At 43.0% G+C, this 14,571-nt stretch overlaps 1 protein-coding gene across 4 annotated transcripts in view; it reads right to left on the reverse strand.

Moving 5' to 3' along the window:
• The window catches only part of GRIK4 (glutamate ionotropic receptor kainate type subunit 4), a 213,137-nt gene that overhangs the window by 127,080 nt on the left and 71,486 nt on the right, over positions 1 to 14,571 (reverse strand). For all 4 annotated transcript variants that reach the window (XR_012802148.1, XM_075604125.1, XM_075604126.1 and 1 more), the window contains exon 2: positions 6,726 to 6,859. Coding sequence is in view for 3 of the 4 variants with exons in the window: in XM_075604125.1 (XP_075460240.1) it covers positions 6,726 to 6,807 (82 nt within the window). In the remaining variant the exon portion in view is untranslated. The remainder of the gene's footprint in view (positions 1 to 6,725; positions 6,860 to 14,571) is intronic.

Below are 14,571 nucleotides of genomic sequence, written 5' to 3' on the forward strand. Positions count from 1 at the left end.
GTGTGCGGGGGCGGGCGACCCAAGGGACCAATGAGATTTCCCCTAGGGACACCGGACATCCAGGCAGGCAAACATACAGTGCTTTCACTAATATAGTATAAGATATATATATATATATATATATATATATATATATATATATATATATATATATATATATATACACAAAAAATTCAGTCAGCACTCTGTAATGAAAAATAGAGAAAAAGCAGATGCTAGTCCCATAGAGAACACATGATATACGAACCAATCCAAGGACCAGTAAAGAGACAGCAAACTGCACAGGGTTAATCCAAAGGTATGTATTCACAACATAAAACACACGTAAGCCAACGTTTCGGTATCACTTGTGAGCACATTCACGTCTTGGACAGGTCTGCAACACTGCCTTTCAACCATTATCTCCTTCCTAATATACAGTGTTCCCACTGCAGCAAGGGATTCTGGGAAATGACATGCAAATGAGCACACAGTGATAAATATATATATATATATATATATATATATATACACGCCATGTTACGTTGGCGGGGGAAGGGTGTGGATGGGAGAAGGACTAGGCTTGAGTCTATCTAAATGACAATTACACAACCAAAGGGGAAAAAGCAACAGAGACAAAGAGAACAGCAGGAGCGAGAATCAGACACAGGAAGAAAGCAGAGTGATTAGATACTACTGAGGGGGAGAGAGACGAAGACACAACGGTTACACTCTAATCTCTTCTCTACAATGTTTTATTATATATAATTAGAATGTATATGGCATATTACACATTACTAGCTGTACCCAGCATAACATACGAGCGATCAGATCTGAAACGATATTAATTAAACATTATTGTTTTCACCCCTCCTTGTAATGCCTTGCTGTCTCTTGTCCCCTCTTCCCCACCTTACTCTCTCCTCCATCATGCCCTGCTCCTCTTTGCACTCTCTCCTCCCCACTCTTTGCTCTCCCTACCCTGCAGTGTCTGCTCCTCTCTGTGCACACTACTCTCCCTCCTCGCCTACTCATCTCATCTGTCTCCTCCTCTCCTTGCTGTCTCCCCGTTTCCTCCTCCTCCTCTACTTGCTGTCTCTCCGTTGTTTCCTCCTCCTCCTCCTCTCTTGCTGTCTCTGTTTCCTCCTCCTGCTGATCTTGCTGTCTCTCTGTTTCCTCTTCCTCCACTCCTTGCTGTCTCTCTGTTTCCTCCTCCTCTCCTTGCTGTCTCTCTGTTTCCTCCTCCTGTTGATCTTGCTGTTTCAATAAATACCCCTTTTTTCTTCTACCCCTTGTGTTGTGCTGATATTTGGATCACCTTGGTGATACACACACACACACATATATATTTATATATTCCTCACACCAATATCTGAATGCTTACCTGCATCTGTATTTGTACCTACTGTACTGAAGCAGTTAACATCCCCAGACGAGGAAGCCAATTTAAGAAATGTATTTAATAAAGGATTGCTATACCATGGTAATCTTCTGATAATTGTACTCGTTTAATCTCCATTTCATCTCATACCACTGAACTTTGCTTCATTTGAGAACCTCAAGTCTTTCAGCGCCTTCCTTTTCCAAATTAGCTGCAGAAAAAGACACCTCCGGTTAAAAACTACCATTTATTTTCGGGGGGAACTCCCTGCTGGTGCACTAACGAGGATCTGATTTAATTAGTGCTGACCCCTCCTCCAAAATCTCATTCTCCTCGAGACTTCTGTACTGTCAGGCTGGGCAAAGCTCAATGCTGCTAATTATGTTATATGCCGTGTGGATATTTATTTCCATAATTAGGATTAACCCGCTGACTGCCAGTGGGGCTGCTATGTGCTCACTTCACCTGCTGCTGTGCCACTTCCCAAGTTAGAGAAGACATCAGCTCCGATTATATCATACATGTCAGGAAAAGACTTCATGTGTATAGCCCGGAGTAGAGAAGAAAGAGGGGGATATGGTAAAGAAAAGCAAAATACTTATTTAATAATAATAATAACAACAATACGGAAAGGGTGGTGAATCCATTGCGCAGCCTGCCAGCAGAGGTGGTAGGGGGCTAATACAGTAAGGGAATTCAAAAATGCTTGGGACAGGCAAACCACTATCCTAAGTATAAAAGAACGATCAACTAAGGGCAGGAGATGCCAACTCCTGTCACCAAGGGCCACTAACAGGTTAGGTTTTAAGGATATCCCTGCTTCAGCACAGGTGGATCAATTGGTCCCCTGCTTGAGCACAGGAGGCTCAATTGGTCCCTGCTTCAGCACAGGGGGCTCAATTGGTCCCTGCTTCAGCACAGGATGCCCAATCAGTTGTGCAGTCTTCAACTGAGCCACTGATTGAGCCACCTGTGCTGAAGCAGGGATATCCTTAAAACCTGTCCTTTTGGTGGCCCTTGAAGACTGGAGTTGGCCGCCCCTTGAACTAGGGTGTGAGATTTTAAAGTGGATAGGAAAGTGGCCAGGCTAGGCGTGTCATTAGGTTCTTAATTGCGTCAAATTCTATGCTTCCGGGTATCTGTTTTAAAGGAACGGAACTCAAATCTTGTCCAGCTGAGGCAGTCCCAGTGCCTTAATCAGGGACCTATATGTAGAACAAAAGGTGCTCACAGCCGGCAGCACCGTATGCCTCAGAATGCTGGCTATTTACAGTGACAGAGGGTTTATGATAAACAATATTTATGTCACCGCCTCAGCATTTCCACACCACGATTTATGGGTCCCATTGGCTTTCCAGGGTTGCTACGCGAGCGCTTTCTCCGTGCCTGCATTGATCAGTGCAGAATACAGAAACGTTCCCCATGTGTCCCACAGGCTCAGAATAACCTACCTCAAAATCAAGACTCATCAAAGTAAAGGGATCCCATTGAAAGCAATTGGAGTGTTTTCTTTGCTAAATCTGGTGCGATTCTGTCCAACGAGTGTCTCAGCTCCGGCTGATCTGGGCATATGATTAGGGTCAGAATGTGGGGACATATCCTATTTCCAGCTCTTCCTGAGTGTGGAAGCAGTCTAGGGTGGAATTCAGATTCACAGAGGGAGCAGGAAGATGGAAAAGGCATAGAAATGTGCTGAAGCAGAAGAAAAGTTCATCCCCAGCCAAAATTGTGTCAGCCCCAGTATTACAGAGCCTCACTATTAAACTTGGACGATAGTGGGTAACCCCTTTCATGGGAGGTGCGTGCACACTATGCATCTCTGCTTTGTACACCCCCTTTAAAGCTGCAGTTCAGTCTTTTTTTTTTTTAATTTATTTTTTTACTTCAATAGTTTTATGTTTGCAATCTCTAATTACCTAAAGAACTGTATAGCTGTCAGTCAATTCGTTCTCCATGTATTGATAGGTTGAAATTTGGTGACATAATTAGTGAAGGGATCTGTTTATATTCTGCTTGTCTGTCAGTGGAAGCTCATGAATATTCATGAGCACTCCTGCACTGACATGTGCTAGAGGGAGGGCAGGGCTGACAAAGGGGTGTGCCAGGGCTTGTGACAGGACATGAAGGGGCAGTGCCTTAGCAAATGGCTGTTAAAATAGAATACAAGAAAATTGGTCTTTAAAAGTTGTTTTTTTTTAAAACAGAAAATGCTAAAAGTATTTTTTCTTACTACAGAACTGATTTCTTAAAAAAAACACACATGCAGGATATTGACTGAACTGCAGCTTTAAGGAGAAGACAGTAGTCCAATTCCATTGATTGGAGCTGACCTCTTCAATAGCACTGGGAAGTGGCCTCGCACTGTGGCAGTATTCTGCATGGGAGCTTTAGAAGAGCAACATAGAAATTGGCTCTTTTGGCATCAACTTATAGTAAAGAAAGCAGTTTGTAACGGAAGGTCTACGCCAGGTATTGGTTCTCACAAGACCTTCTGAGTGTCTTCTGATGTCACCTCTATGATAGGGGGGACACGTCCTATGCTTAGATAAGGGGTATCGGAGCTTGATCTGGAGATGACCGCCGTTCATACCCGTTATTGAAGCTTAGTGAATCCCAGCGACAGATTCTCGCCCAGCACAGGCTGTACACAAGGTGGAATCAACCACCTGCATGTCCCAGCGTGGTCATAGTACCTTGTGCCACTGCCCCAGAGAGCTTACAATCTAATGTCACAGTGACCATGGCACAGGTATAGGAAGTGGCAGTGCATCCGGGTTCAACGTCTCTCACGCCAAAGGCAGGTGCGGTTACCACTAGGAGAAGTTCTCCCATAACGCTGACATAAGTCCAACAACAAGTTTAAATTTGCGCTTCCAAAGTCTCCCTCCCTCTCACTCCGTGGCACGGAGCTGCTAGCAAGTAATAACAGGGATCGCTTAGTATTGGAATAGCAAAGGCATTGCAAAAAGATCTTTTTTTTTTTGATGTGTCATATCGTTTTGTTCTTTTAGTTTATAATAGAAATAATACATTCATTGCCATGAAGGTAATGTGTCCCAACAGGATCCTTGTGATGTCCATAACATTAAAGCAAGGGCCTCTGAAAGGCATCCGCCTCGCTCACTAAAATCTCTCCTGCTATTCCCAGCTGCTTCCAAATCCCGCTCATCAGAGATATATCACACCCCTCTGCCTCCTCACATCAAACACTCAGACTCCGGCTCTGCCAGTTTCACTACACAGAGCTTCAGCTGGGAGAGATCTGCTGTAAAAAAGAACTCATCTCGTTCTCGTCTCAGACCCTCAAAACCTTTTCAAACCGCGGCCTGAAGGCCCAAAGCTGGATTTATATGGTAACATACACATTATTATTATTTCAGTAATGCAAAGGTAACATAATGAAATCAATTAATCATTTGTTACCCTTAATATTTTGTTCGCATTATTTAATACAGTTTAATTTAGCTAACCAAATGTTGTTTTGGACATGTATTTATATACTGTATATTGGATAAAATCATCTACTGAAATGTGCATATATACACACACAGTATATTCTTTCCATGTATACACACACACACTTTCTATGTATATACACTCACATATACTTCCCATGTATATAAATACATACACTTTCTATGTATATATATATACACACACACACACACACACAAACATACTTTCTATGTATATACACAAACACATGTATACTTTCTATGTATATACATACACACATGTACTTTCCTTGTGTATACACACATATAATGTCTATGTATATACACAAACACATATACTTTTCATGTATATGTATATATATATATACACACACACACACACACACACACACACACACACACACACACACACACACACACACACACTCTCTATGTATATACAACACACATACATTGTACACACACACATTCTCTCTGTATATACACAGAGACGTATACACACACAGACATATATATATATATATATATATATATATATATATATATATATATATATATATATATATATATATATATATGTGAAACAGCAAGCACTCCAATGTAGATATCCAAAAAAGGCCTGGTGCTAGTCCCATAAATAATGTAAAGAGTACGTTACTATCCAGCAGGGCAGCAGAACAGCAAAGAGAGGCAACACTCAGAGGTAAGTAAGCAAAACAAAGCAGTGAAACAGACACAAAGTTCCGACGTGTCGATCCCCAGAGGGACCTTCTTCCCCCATTTTTGTGTCTGTTTCAATACATTGTTTTGTATATGTGTTTTTCAATACAGTGTTTTGTTTCTATATATATATACAGTGGTTGACAAATCACCAAAAAATCTACTCGCCACACAAAAAAATCTACTCGCCACCTAGTACCAAACGTGTGCTGCTTGGGCCAATATTTACTCGCCCGGGGGTTAAATCCACTCGCCTGGGGCGAGCAAATGTATAGGTTTGTCGAACACTGTATATATATATACTCTCTATGTATATACAAACACACATATACATTGTATACACACAGATAATTTCTTGATTCTTCTTAATGTATTGTATTTAATTGATGTCTTTAATTGTGGATTTTGTTATTGCTGAGACCCTTCAGATGAGTATTGTTGATGTATACAGAGATTTGCCCCATTGCTTGGTAGGGCGGGGGTACTCTCCTACATCCCAGTATAACACCACTAACTTTTCTTGCCCGATTGCTCTCTGCACAGATTAGTTTAGTCTTGGCCTCTCTGGTGATATCTCACAGGAAGAGCCAGAGAAATGCAAAGTGACCCAATCACTCTTGGTTTCCAGGCCACACCAGCACCTGGACAGGGAAAAGACACAGTGGGTGGGAGAAAAATATTTTTGGAAGAGGGTTGAATTTAATGAGCTAATTAAACCGATTGGGTGCAGGGAAGTCGGCATTTTCCTAAATGTGGACACCGCAACACCCAAACGGAACAAGAAACTCTCAAGAAATCCCAACAGAGAGCCCCTGCACCCCAAGTCTACAGCTTGTATCTGCCAGTCTTGGACTCCTCTCTGTACCTGCATGCCAGGGAATATACCCCTTATTTGCTGAATTGAACTTGCTTCTTGAACCTGAAAACATGAGCCTACACTTTCCAATTGGAGTGTACGCCTAGGACCAGCTATGATGGAAGGGTTCATGCTGGTTTATAAGGCTTGGGAGCTGCGAGTCTCCAGTGACCTCAGGTAAGGGGATGAGAGAATATGGATAAAAATACATTTCTACTGGTTGAAGATCTGACCTTTGCTATAGATCTGACCAGAAGCATCTAGATCTCCATTCATAAGGGGAGCAGTGGAGGTCAAATACAAACGCCCAGGTGCTCTGCTCTCATCTACTCACCAATCCGCAGGGAGTGAGGGCTACCAGCAGACTTCATCAGCCACAGCAGAAGGAGCACCAGAGGCGCCAGGACATGGGGCATCTTCCACAAATCGTCATGGAGCCCTGTGGTGGTCTGGGCATGACATAACTCTCTGCAAAACAGGACGATGAGCGTTGAACTTACACTGTCACATTGGCAGACCACAAGGAGGTAACAAAATGATCTATACTGTACAAGCAGCTATTTAATATGCTATTAATATTCCTTAAAGACCCATTTGTAGCAGGCATTATACCTTTTAATGCACCAACGTGAGCGTTCCTAATAGATGTAGTTGAAGACATAGTATCTACACTTGTGTTCAAAGCTACACCTATGCAGAATTGCCCATTTACAAAGGGATCGGACCCAGCACCAAACTTGCAGTTCCCCAGGATCAATATAGATCCCAAAACGCTATAACTATTAATGTAAAAGGATACCTTGTGGATTGAGAAATCAAAACATTTTCAAAAAAGTCAACAAATATTAACAATAATAACATTTGTTGAATAAAGGTTAACTTCTGTAACCCAGGCTGTGCTGGACAGCAGTGTAATACGCAGGCAGAAACGTATAGGATCCCATGTTAAAATGGATAAGTAGTAAAACACTGTGTGCTCATTTGCATGTTATTACCCAGAATCCTTGGCTGCAGTGGGAGCAATGTTTGATAAGCAACAATAGGGCAAGACAGGGTTGCAGACCTGAGACATGCAAATCCACCACATATGGGATTTTTATTTATTGAACAAAGGTATATTAATCAGAGAAGAATATTGTGGTCTGTAGATTTACCTATTTCTTAATGGCATTTGTCCAACTTTATATTAGGGAATGAATGAATGATGAGCATCACTGACCACGGACAGTTATGGCCAGTCACTATTTGCCTCCTTGACCCAACCTCCTATCATTTTCTTTCTACTCAATTCACATGTGCCAGGAACCAGATACTCCAGCACCATGGCCAGCTCCCTTCTAAAGCCTCACTTTGCACATAGAATACTGAGCCTGAATCTTCTACCATCCAGCAGCAGATGCAGTAACACTTCTTTCCTCCCAACCTAAACTTATACTCGGTACCTTCCAGTCTGGTCCTGCCAGAGCATATCCCGAATACCTTACAGTTTTGTACATTCCAATCTTAGTCTACTTAAAATCATTACAAAAAACATTGTATTATAATAATAATATTAATAATAATAATTAATATGATTATTTACTTTAAAAGCGCCAGCGTGGTACAGTGGGGGTACAGACATTTGATCATTACATAAACAGAATTACAGTACATACAAATACAAGTAAGGACAGACAAGCACAAACAGATACAAAGAGGCCATGAGAGCCCTGATCCTGGGAGCTTACACTCTAGAGGGGATGAGGGACAATGTTGACACAAAAGGCAAAGTTGCTGCTCGTTGTGGGATGGAAGGTGGTCCAGCTGATCAGCTGATCCCATTAAGGTTCGAGGGTGGGGATGTTAGGAGGTGTTACATAGCTTAAACCTGCACATGCAAAGAAACACAGACATTGTCAGCAGGTAAGAACCAATAGTCTCCCCATTTTCCTATTTGTTGTCAAACTACAAACTTCTATTACAGGGGTTGTCAACTCCAGTCTTCAATCAAGACCCCCCTGATCCAACAGGTCAGGTTTTCATGATATCCTTGGTTCAGCCCGGGTGTGTCAATCAGTGGCTCACTCGAAGACTGGACCACTGATTGAGCCACCTGTGCTGAAGCTGGGACTGATTGCACCCCTTGTGCTGAAGCTGGGACTCATTGAGCCACCTGTGCTGAAGCAGGGATATCCTGAAACCCTGACCTCTTGGGGGCCTGTGAGGACTGGAGTTGGCCATCTCTGCCTTACCACATAGAATCTCACAGACACAGCTACCCAGACTTGACCAGCAGCTTCCAGGCAGCCGCTTGCCCCCCAAAAAACCTTGTTATTTAATTTTTTTCTATTACCCAACAGTAATAAAATACAAAAATACAAGACGCACTTTGTCAGAGGCTTTAGGGCAGCATCCATTGATTCACAATAACAATTATAAACAACGAAACATAGGAGGTTCCCAGAAGTGCACATCCCGTTCTCATTCTGCTATTTATGATCCACAGAAGGTCATATTTCCACCTCTGAGTAGAAGCTGATGTCATTTCAATAACCAGCTTCTATCCCCAGCTATAAGAAAGGCACAGTTGCCTGGAGGCACTTTCTATTAATGCTGTTATTTATACATCGCTGGCAGATTCCAAGGCTGAGTACCACTCCCTGTGAGCAAAAGGAACAATGGGTATAAATACTAATTATAGGACAGCAAAAACTTCTACAAGAACTTGAAACCACTAAAACACATGTAAATTATAGCACGGCGAAAGATTATTTCAATAGACCAGCATGAGTTAGTACTTGGTCTCAAAAGGCTCATGTGCTAAACATACATAAATAACTATATCATTGAATGCAGAGACTGGAAATCCACGATTTCCAGACCAATTGGAAGCTTCCTCCCTTCCTGACATTTTCAGCATATCAATTTATCAATCAGCCACCACGGATGGGAGGGATTAGGATGTAAATATAGAGTGATTGAAGGTTAACCCCATATAACATAAACATATATAACGTTACAAACCCCATTATTTACACCATCACTCACATTTCATTCCCCATCATATCTACTGTTGGAATAATAAGCAGATCGTACATATATCACTCTTCTATAAAGAAACATCGTATCATTCCAAAAATATTGTATGCAACATCTATATCATTAAAATACAATATATTTGATATATATTTATAATATTTCCATGATTTAGAAGCCATCTCATTCATCATTCTTCTAATTAGAACGGCCAGATGTACGAGACCTATACAGGGTTACTAAACATCTGCCTTATGCCATCATTTTATCATTCATACGCCCAGATACTCATATCACAGGGGTGGGCAACTCCAGTCCTCAAGGGCCACAAACAGGTCAGGTTTTCAGGGTGGGGATGTTAGGAGGTGTCACATAGCTTGAGCCTGCAAAGAATCACAGACATTTTCAGCAGGTAAGAACCACTAGTCTCCCCATTTTCCTATTTTTTGTCAAAACACAAACCCCTATTACAGGGGTTCTCAACTCCAGTCCTCGAGACCCCCTCCCCAACAGGTCAAGTTTTCATGATATCCTTGCTTCAGCACAGGTGGATCAATCAGTGGCTCAATCGAAGACTGAGCCACTGTTGAGCCACCTGTGCTGAAGCAGGCTCTTCGACTGAGCCATTGTTTGAGCCACCTGTGCTGAAGCAGGCTCTTTGACTGAGCCACTGATTGAGCCACCTGGGCTCAAGCAGGTATATCCTGAAGACCTGATCTGTTGGGGAGGGGGTCTCGAGGACTGGAGTTGGCCGCCCCTGCTCTATCATGTGAAAGAATGACGCAATCAAAAGTCTATTATAAGTGATAATGTTATAATTATTATGCTATCGTAATAATCCGATATATGAAAGCTTAATCATAATCCCATGATACATTCATTCATATCCTCTGCTGCAATTAAAGGTCCATCAAGAGTAATAAGGCTATAATTATTATTCTATCATATGTAATAGTCTTATAATAAAAAAACAGTTTATCGTATAATCCTTAAATGACAGAACTATCATAGGCATAATTATACATTTATTATTGCAGTTGTATTACATGTAACCATCAAATTGTAAGTGTCTTACAATTATAGAACCACCATACTGTATGTATACGTCCTCTAATTAAAGGGCTATCATATGTAACAGCAATGTAATTAAATGGGACATCACATGTATCACTGTTATAATTAACAAGTCATACTATGTAACATTCCGAGCTCTTCCAATCCATCACTAGTAATGGAGCTGACCCCATGTCCCAATGTCTTGGCACTATTAATTCAAAGCACAGACAGATATATAAAAAAAAATACCCTTTAAGCTAAGGAAGGGGATAATTACTGGTCAATTTTAGCATCTTCTTTTAAGTTACAATTACGTGCGTGACAAGCTCGGGGTGTCGGCTTATCGATTGGGAAGCAACAGTCCGATAGTAATTGTCTCTAGTTGAAATAAATGACTGGACACCTTTGGACCAGTGAATTGGATTTCTCATAACCCCTTTGCTGCTGGCAGGGACCTCCAACTTCTTAAGTGTCAGCGATCAATGTTGGGAGTGGTTATATGGGAAACTAGGAGAATTTATAGGGAGGGGACATATGGGTAATATGAGGAGTTATAGGGAGAGGGTATATGGAGTAATGGGAGGAGTTATAGGGAGAGGTTATATGGGATAATAGGATGTTATAGGGAGGGGATATTAAGGGTGATAGGAGGAGTTATAGGGAGTGGTTACATGGGGCAATAGGAGGAGTTATAGTGAGTGCTTATATGGGGCAATAGGAGGAGTTACAGGGAGAGGATATATGGGGTAATGGGAGCAGTTCTAGGGAGGGGTTATATGGGTTAATAGGAGGAGTTATAGGGATTGGTTATATGGGTTAATAGGATGAGTTATAGGGAGAGGTTATATGAGTAATAGGAGGAGTTATAGAGAGAGGTCATATGGGGCAATAAGAGGAGCTTTAGGGAGCGAGTATATGGAGTAATAGAAATTATAGAGAGGTTATATGGGGAAATAGGAGGAGTTATAGAGAGCGGTTATATGGGGTAATAGGAGGAGTTATAGGGAGCGGTTATATGGGGAAATAGGAGGAGTTATAGAGAGCGGTTATATGGGGTAATAGGAGGAGTTATAGGGAGAGGTTATATGGGGAAATAGGAGGAGTTATAGAGAGCGGTTATATGGGGTAATAGGAGGGTTGTATGGAGTAATAGGTGAAAGTATTTATAACTGAAAGGAAGTCACAAACACTGGAGAGTAGTCGTAATCAGTAAAGGTTAGTCTGAGTTACTATAAGTGTGTCTCACTCAATGAAAGATATTCTCATTGTAAAGATGCATCACTCATTGAAAGATGTGTCCCTCATTAGTAAGCAGTCTCACTCATTGCGATACCAGTCTCACTAAATGGAAGGCAGTCTCACTCATTGCGATACTAGTCTCACTCAATGGAAGGCAGTCTCACTCATTGCGATACCAGTCTCACTCATTGCGATACCAGTCTCACTCAATGGAAGGCAGTCTCGCTCATTGTGATACCAGTCGCACTCAATGGAAGGCAGTCTCACTCATTGCGATACCAGTCTCACTCAATGGAAGGCAGTCTCACTCATTGCGATACCAGTCTCACTCATTGCGATACCAGTCTCACTCAATGGAAGGCAGTCTCGCTCATTGTGATACCAGTCGCACTCAATGGAAGGCAGTCTCACTCATTGCGATACCAGTCTCACTCAATGGAAGGCAGTCTCACTCATTGCGATACCAGTCTCACTCATTGCGATACCAGTCTCACTCAATGGAAGGCAGTCTCGCTCATTGTGATACCAGTTGCACTCAATGGAAGGCAGTCTCACTCATTGCGATAGCAGTCTTACTCAATAGAAGGCAGTCTCACTCATTGGAAGGTAGTCTCACTCAATGAAAGGCAGTCTCACTCAATGAAAGGCACTCACTCATTGGAAGACAGTCTCACTCATTGGAAGACAGTCTCACTCATTGGGAAGGCAGTCTCACTCATTGGGAAGGCAGTCTCACTCATTGGGAAGGCAGTCTCACTCATTGGGAAGGCAGTCTCACTCATTGGGAAGGCAGTCTCACTCAATGGAAAGCAGTTTCCCTCAATGAAAATCAGTCGCACTCAATGAGGAGCAGTCACACACTGGGGAGCAGTCTCATACACAGGGGGAGGGCAGTCTCACTCAATGTAGGACAGTCTCACTCAATGAGGAGACATCACACACTGGGGAGCAGTCTCAAACACGGGGAGGGGCAGTCTTACTCAATAAGTAGTAGTCACACACTGGGGAGCAGTGTCATACTTAAGTTGTAACTTTAGTATGTCTTGACAGCTGTGATGCAGAATAACTCGTCTGTTTCATGGTATTATCCCCATCTCCAATAACCTTTCATTCATTATCAAAGCTCTTACCAGAGAGTAGGAAAATAAACTGAAAAACACTCCACAGACTGAGACATTTACATTGAATAAATAAATTCTCAGTATGTCCTAATTCCACTCACTTGCAGCAGCTGCACAGAGAGAAGGAATTTAATGTTCTTCATTTTTTTGTTTTCAGAACAAATAGACAAGTCGCTAATAATGAGAGGGAACCTTATTCTATAACTCCTGTCTGATCCCCACTAGACCTGATTAGCAATCCCACGTAGATTTGTTCAGACGGGCAGTGTTAGACTGCAGGATGCTCACACACTTCCAGAACACGAAGGGTTAGCTCTGCTTAGTGCCTGGAAATTGATGGTGAGAGAGGTACCGATTAAAGTCCTGACTCATCCTGACGTCCCAGACACTCTGTGTGCCTCACACTATCGTTCCTCTCGGCAGGGTCTCTCCTGGCAGAGAGTATTGCTCTCTTTCTTTGTCTCTGTCTCCCTCTCTTTTCTGTCTGTCTCTCTACAGTCTTTCTACAGTCTCTCTCTTGTCTCTCTCTCTCTATTCTTCCCCTCATGCAGTCTCTCTCTTGTCTCTCTCTCTCTCTATTCCTCCCCTCATGCAGTCTCTCTCTCGTCTCTCTCTATTCCTCCCCTCATGCAGTCTCTCTCTCTCGTGTCTCTCTATTCCTCCCCTCATGCAGTCTCTCTCTCGTCTCTCTCTATTCCTCCCCTCATGCAGTCTCTCTCTCGTCTCTCTCTATTCCTCCCCTCATGCAGTCTCTCTCTCGTCTCTCTCTATTCCTCCCCTCATGCAGTCTCTCTCTCGTGTCTCTCTATTCCTCCCCTCATGCAGTCTCTCTCTCGTCTCTCTCTATTCCTCCCCTCATGCAGTCTCTCTCTCGTCTCTCTCTATTCCTCCCCCTCATGCAGTCTCTCTCGTCTCTCTCTATTCCTCCCCTCACGCAGTCTCTCTCTCGTCTCTCTCTATTCCTCCCCTCATGCAGTCTCTCTCTCGTCTCTCTCTATTCCTCCCCTCATGCAGTCTCTCTCTCGTGTCTCTCTATTCCTCCCCTCATGCAGTCTCTCTCTCGTCTCTCTCTATTCCTCCCCTCATGCAGTCTCTCTCTCATGTCTCTCTATTCCTCCCCTCATGCAGTCTCTCTCTCGTGTCTCTCTATTCCTCCCCTCATGCAGTCTCTCTCTCGTCTCTCTCTATTCCTCCCCTCATGCAGTCTCTCTCTCGTGTCTCTCTATTCCTCCCCTCATGCAGTCTCTCTCTATTCCTCCCCTCATGCAGTCTCTCTCTCGTCTCTCTCTATTCCTCCCCCTCATGCAGTCTCTCTCTATTCCTCCCCTCATGCAGTCTCTCTCGTCTCTCTCTATTCCTCCCCTCATGCAGTCTCTCTCTCGTCTCTCTCTCTATTCCTCCCCTCATGCAGTCTCTCTCGTCTCTCTCTATTCCTCCCCTCATGCAGTCTCTCTCTCATCTCTCTCAATTCCTCCCCTCATGCAGTCTCTCTCTCGTCTCTCTCTATTCCTCCCCCTCATGCAGTCTCTCTCTCGTCTCTCTCTATTCCTCCCCTCATACAGTCTCTCTCTCGTGTCTCTCTATTCCTCCCCTCATGCAGTCTCTCTCTCGTGTCTCTCTCTCGTGTCTCTCTATTCCTCCCCTCATGCAGTCTCTCTCTCGTCTCTCTCTATTCCTCCCCCTCATGCAGTCTCTCTCTCATGTCTCTCTATTCCTCCCCTCATGCAGTCTCTCTCTCGTCTCTCTCTA

Source organism: Ascaphus truei, chromosome 6 (assembly GCF_040206685.1).
Source record: "Ascaphus truei isolate aAscTru1 chromosome 6, aAscTru1.hap1, whole genome shotgun sequence".
NCBI lineage: Eukaryota > Metazoa > Chordata > Amphibia > Anura > Ascaphidae > Ascaphus > Ascaphus truei.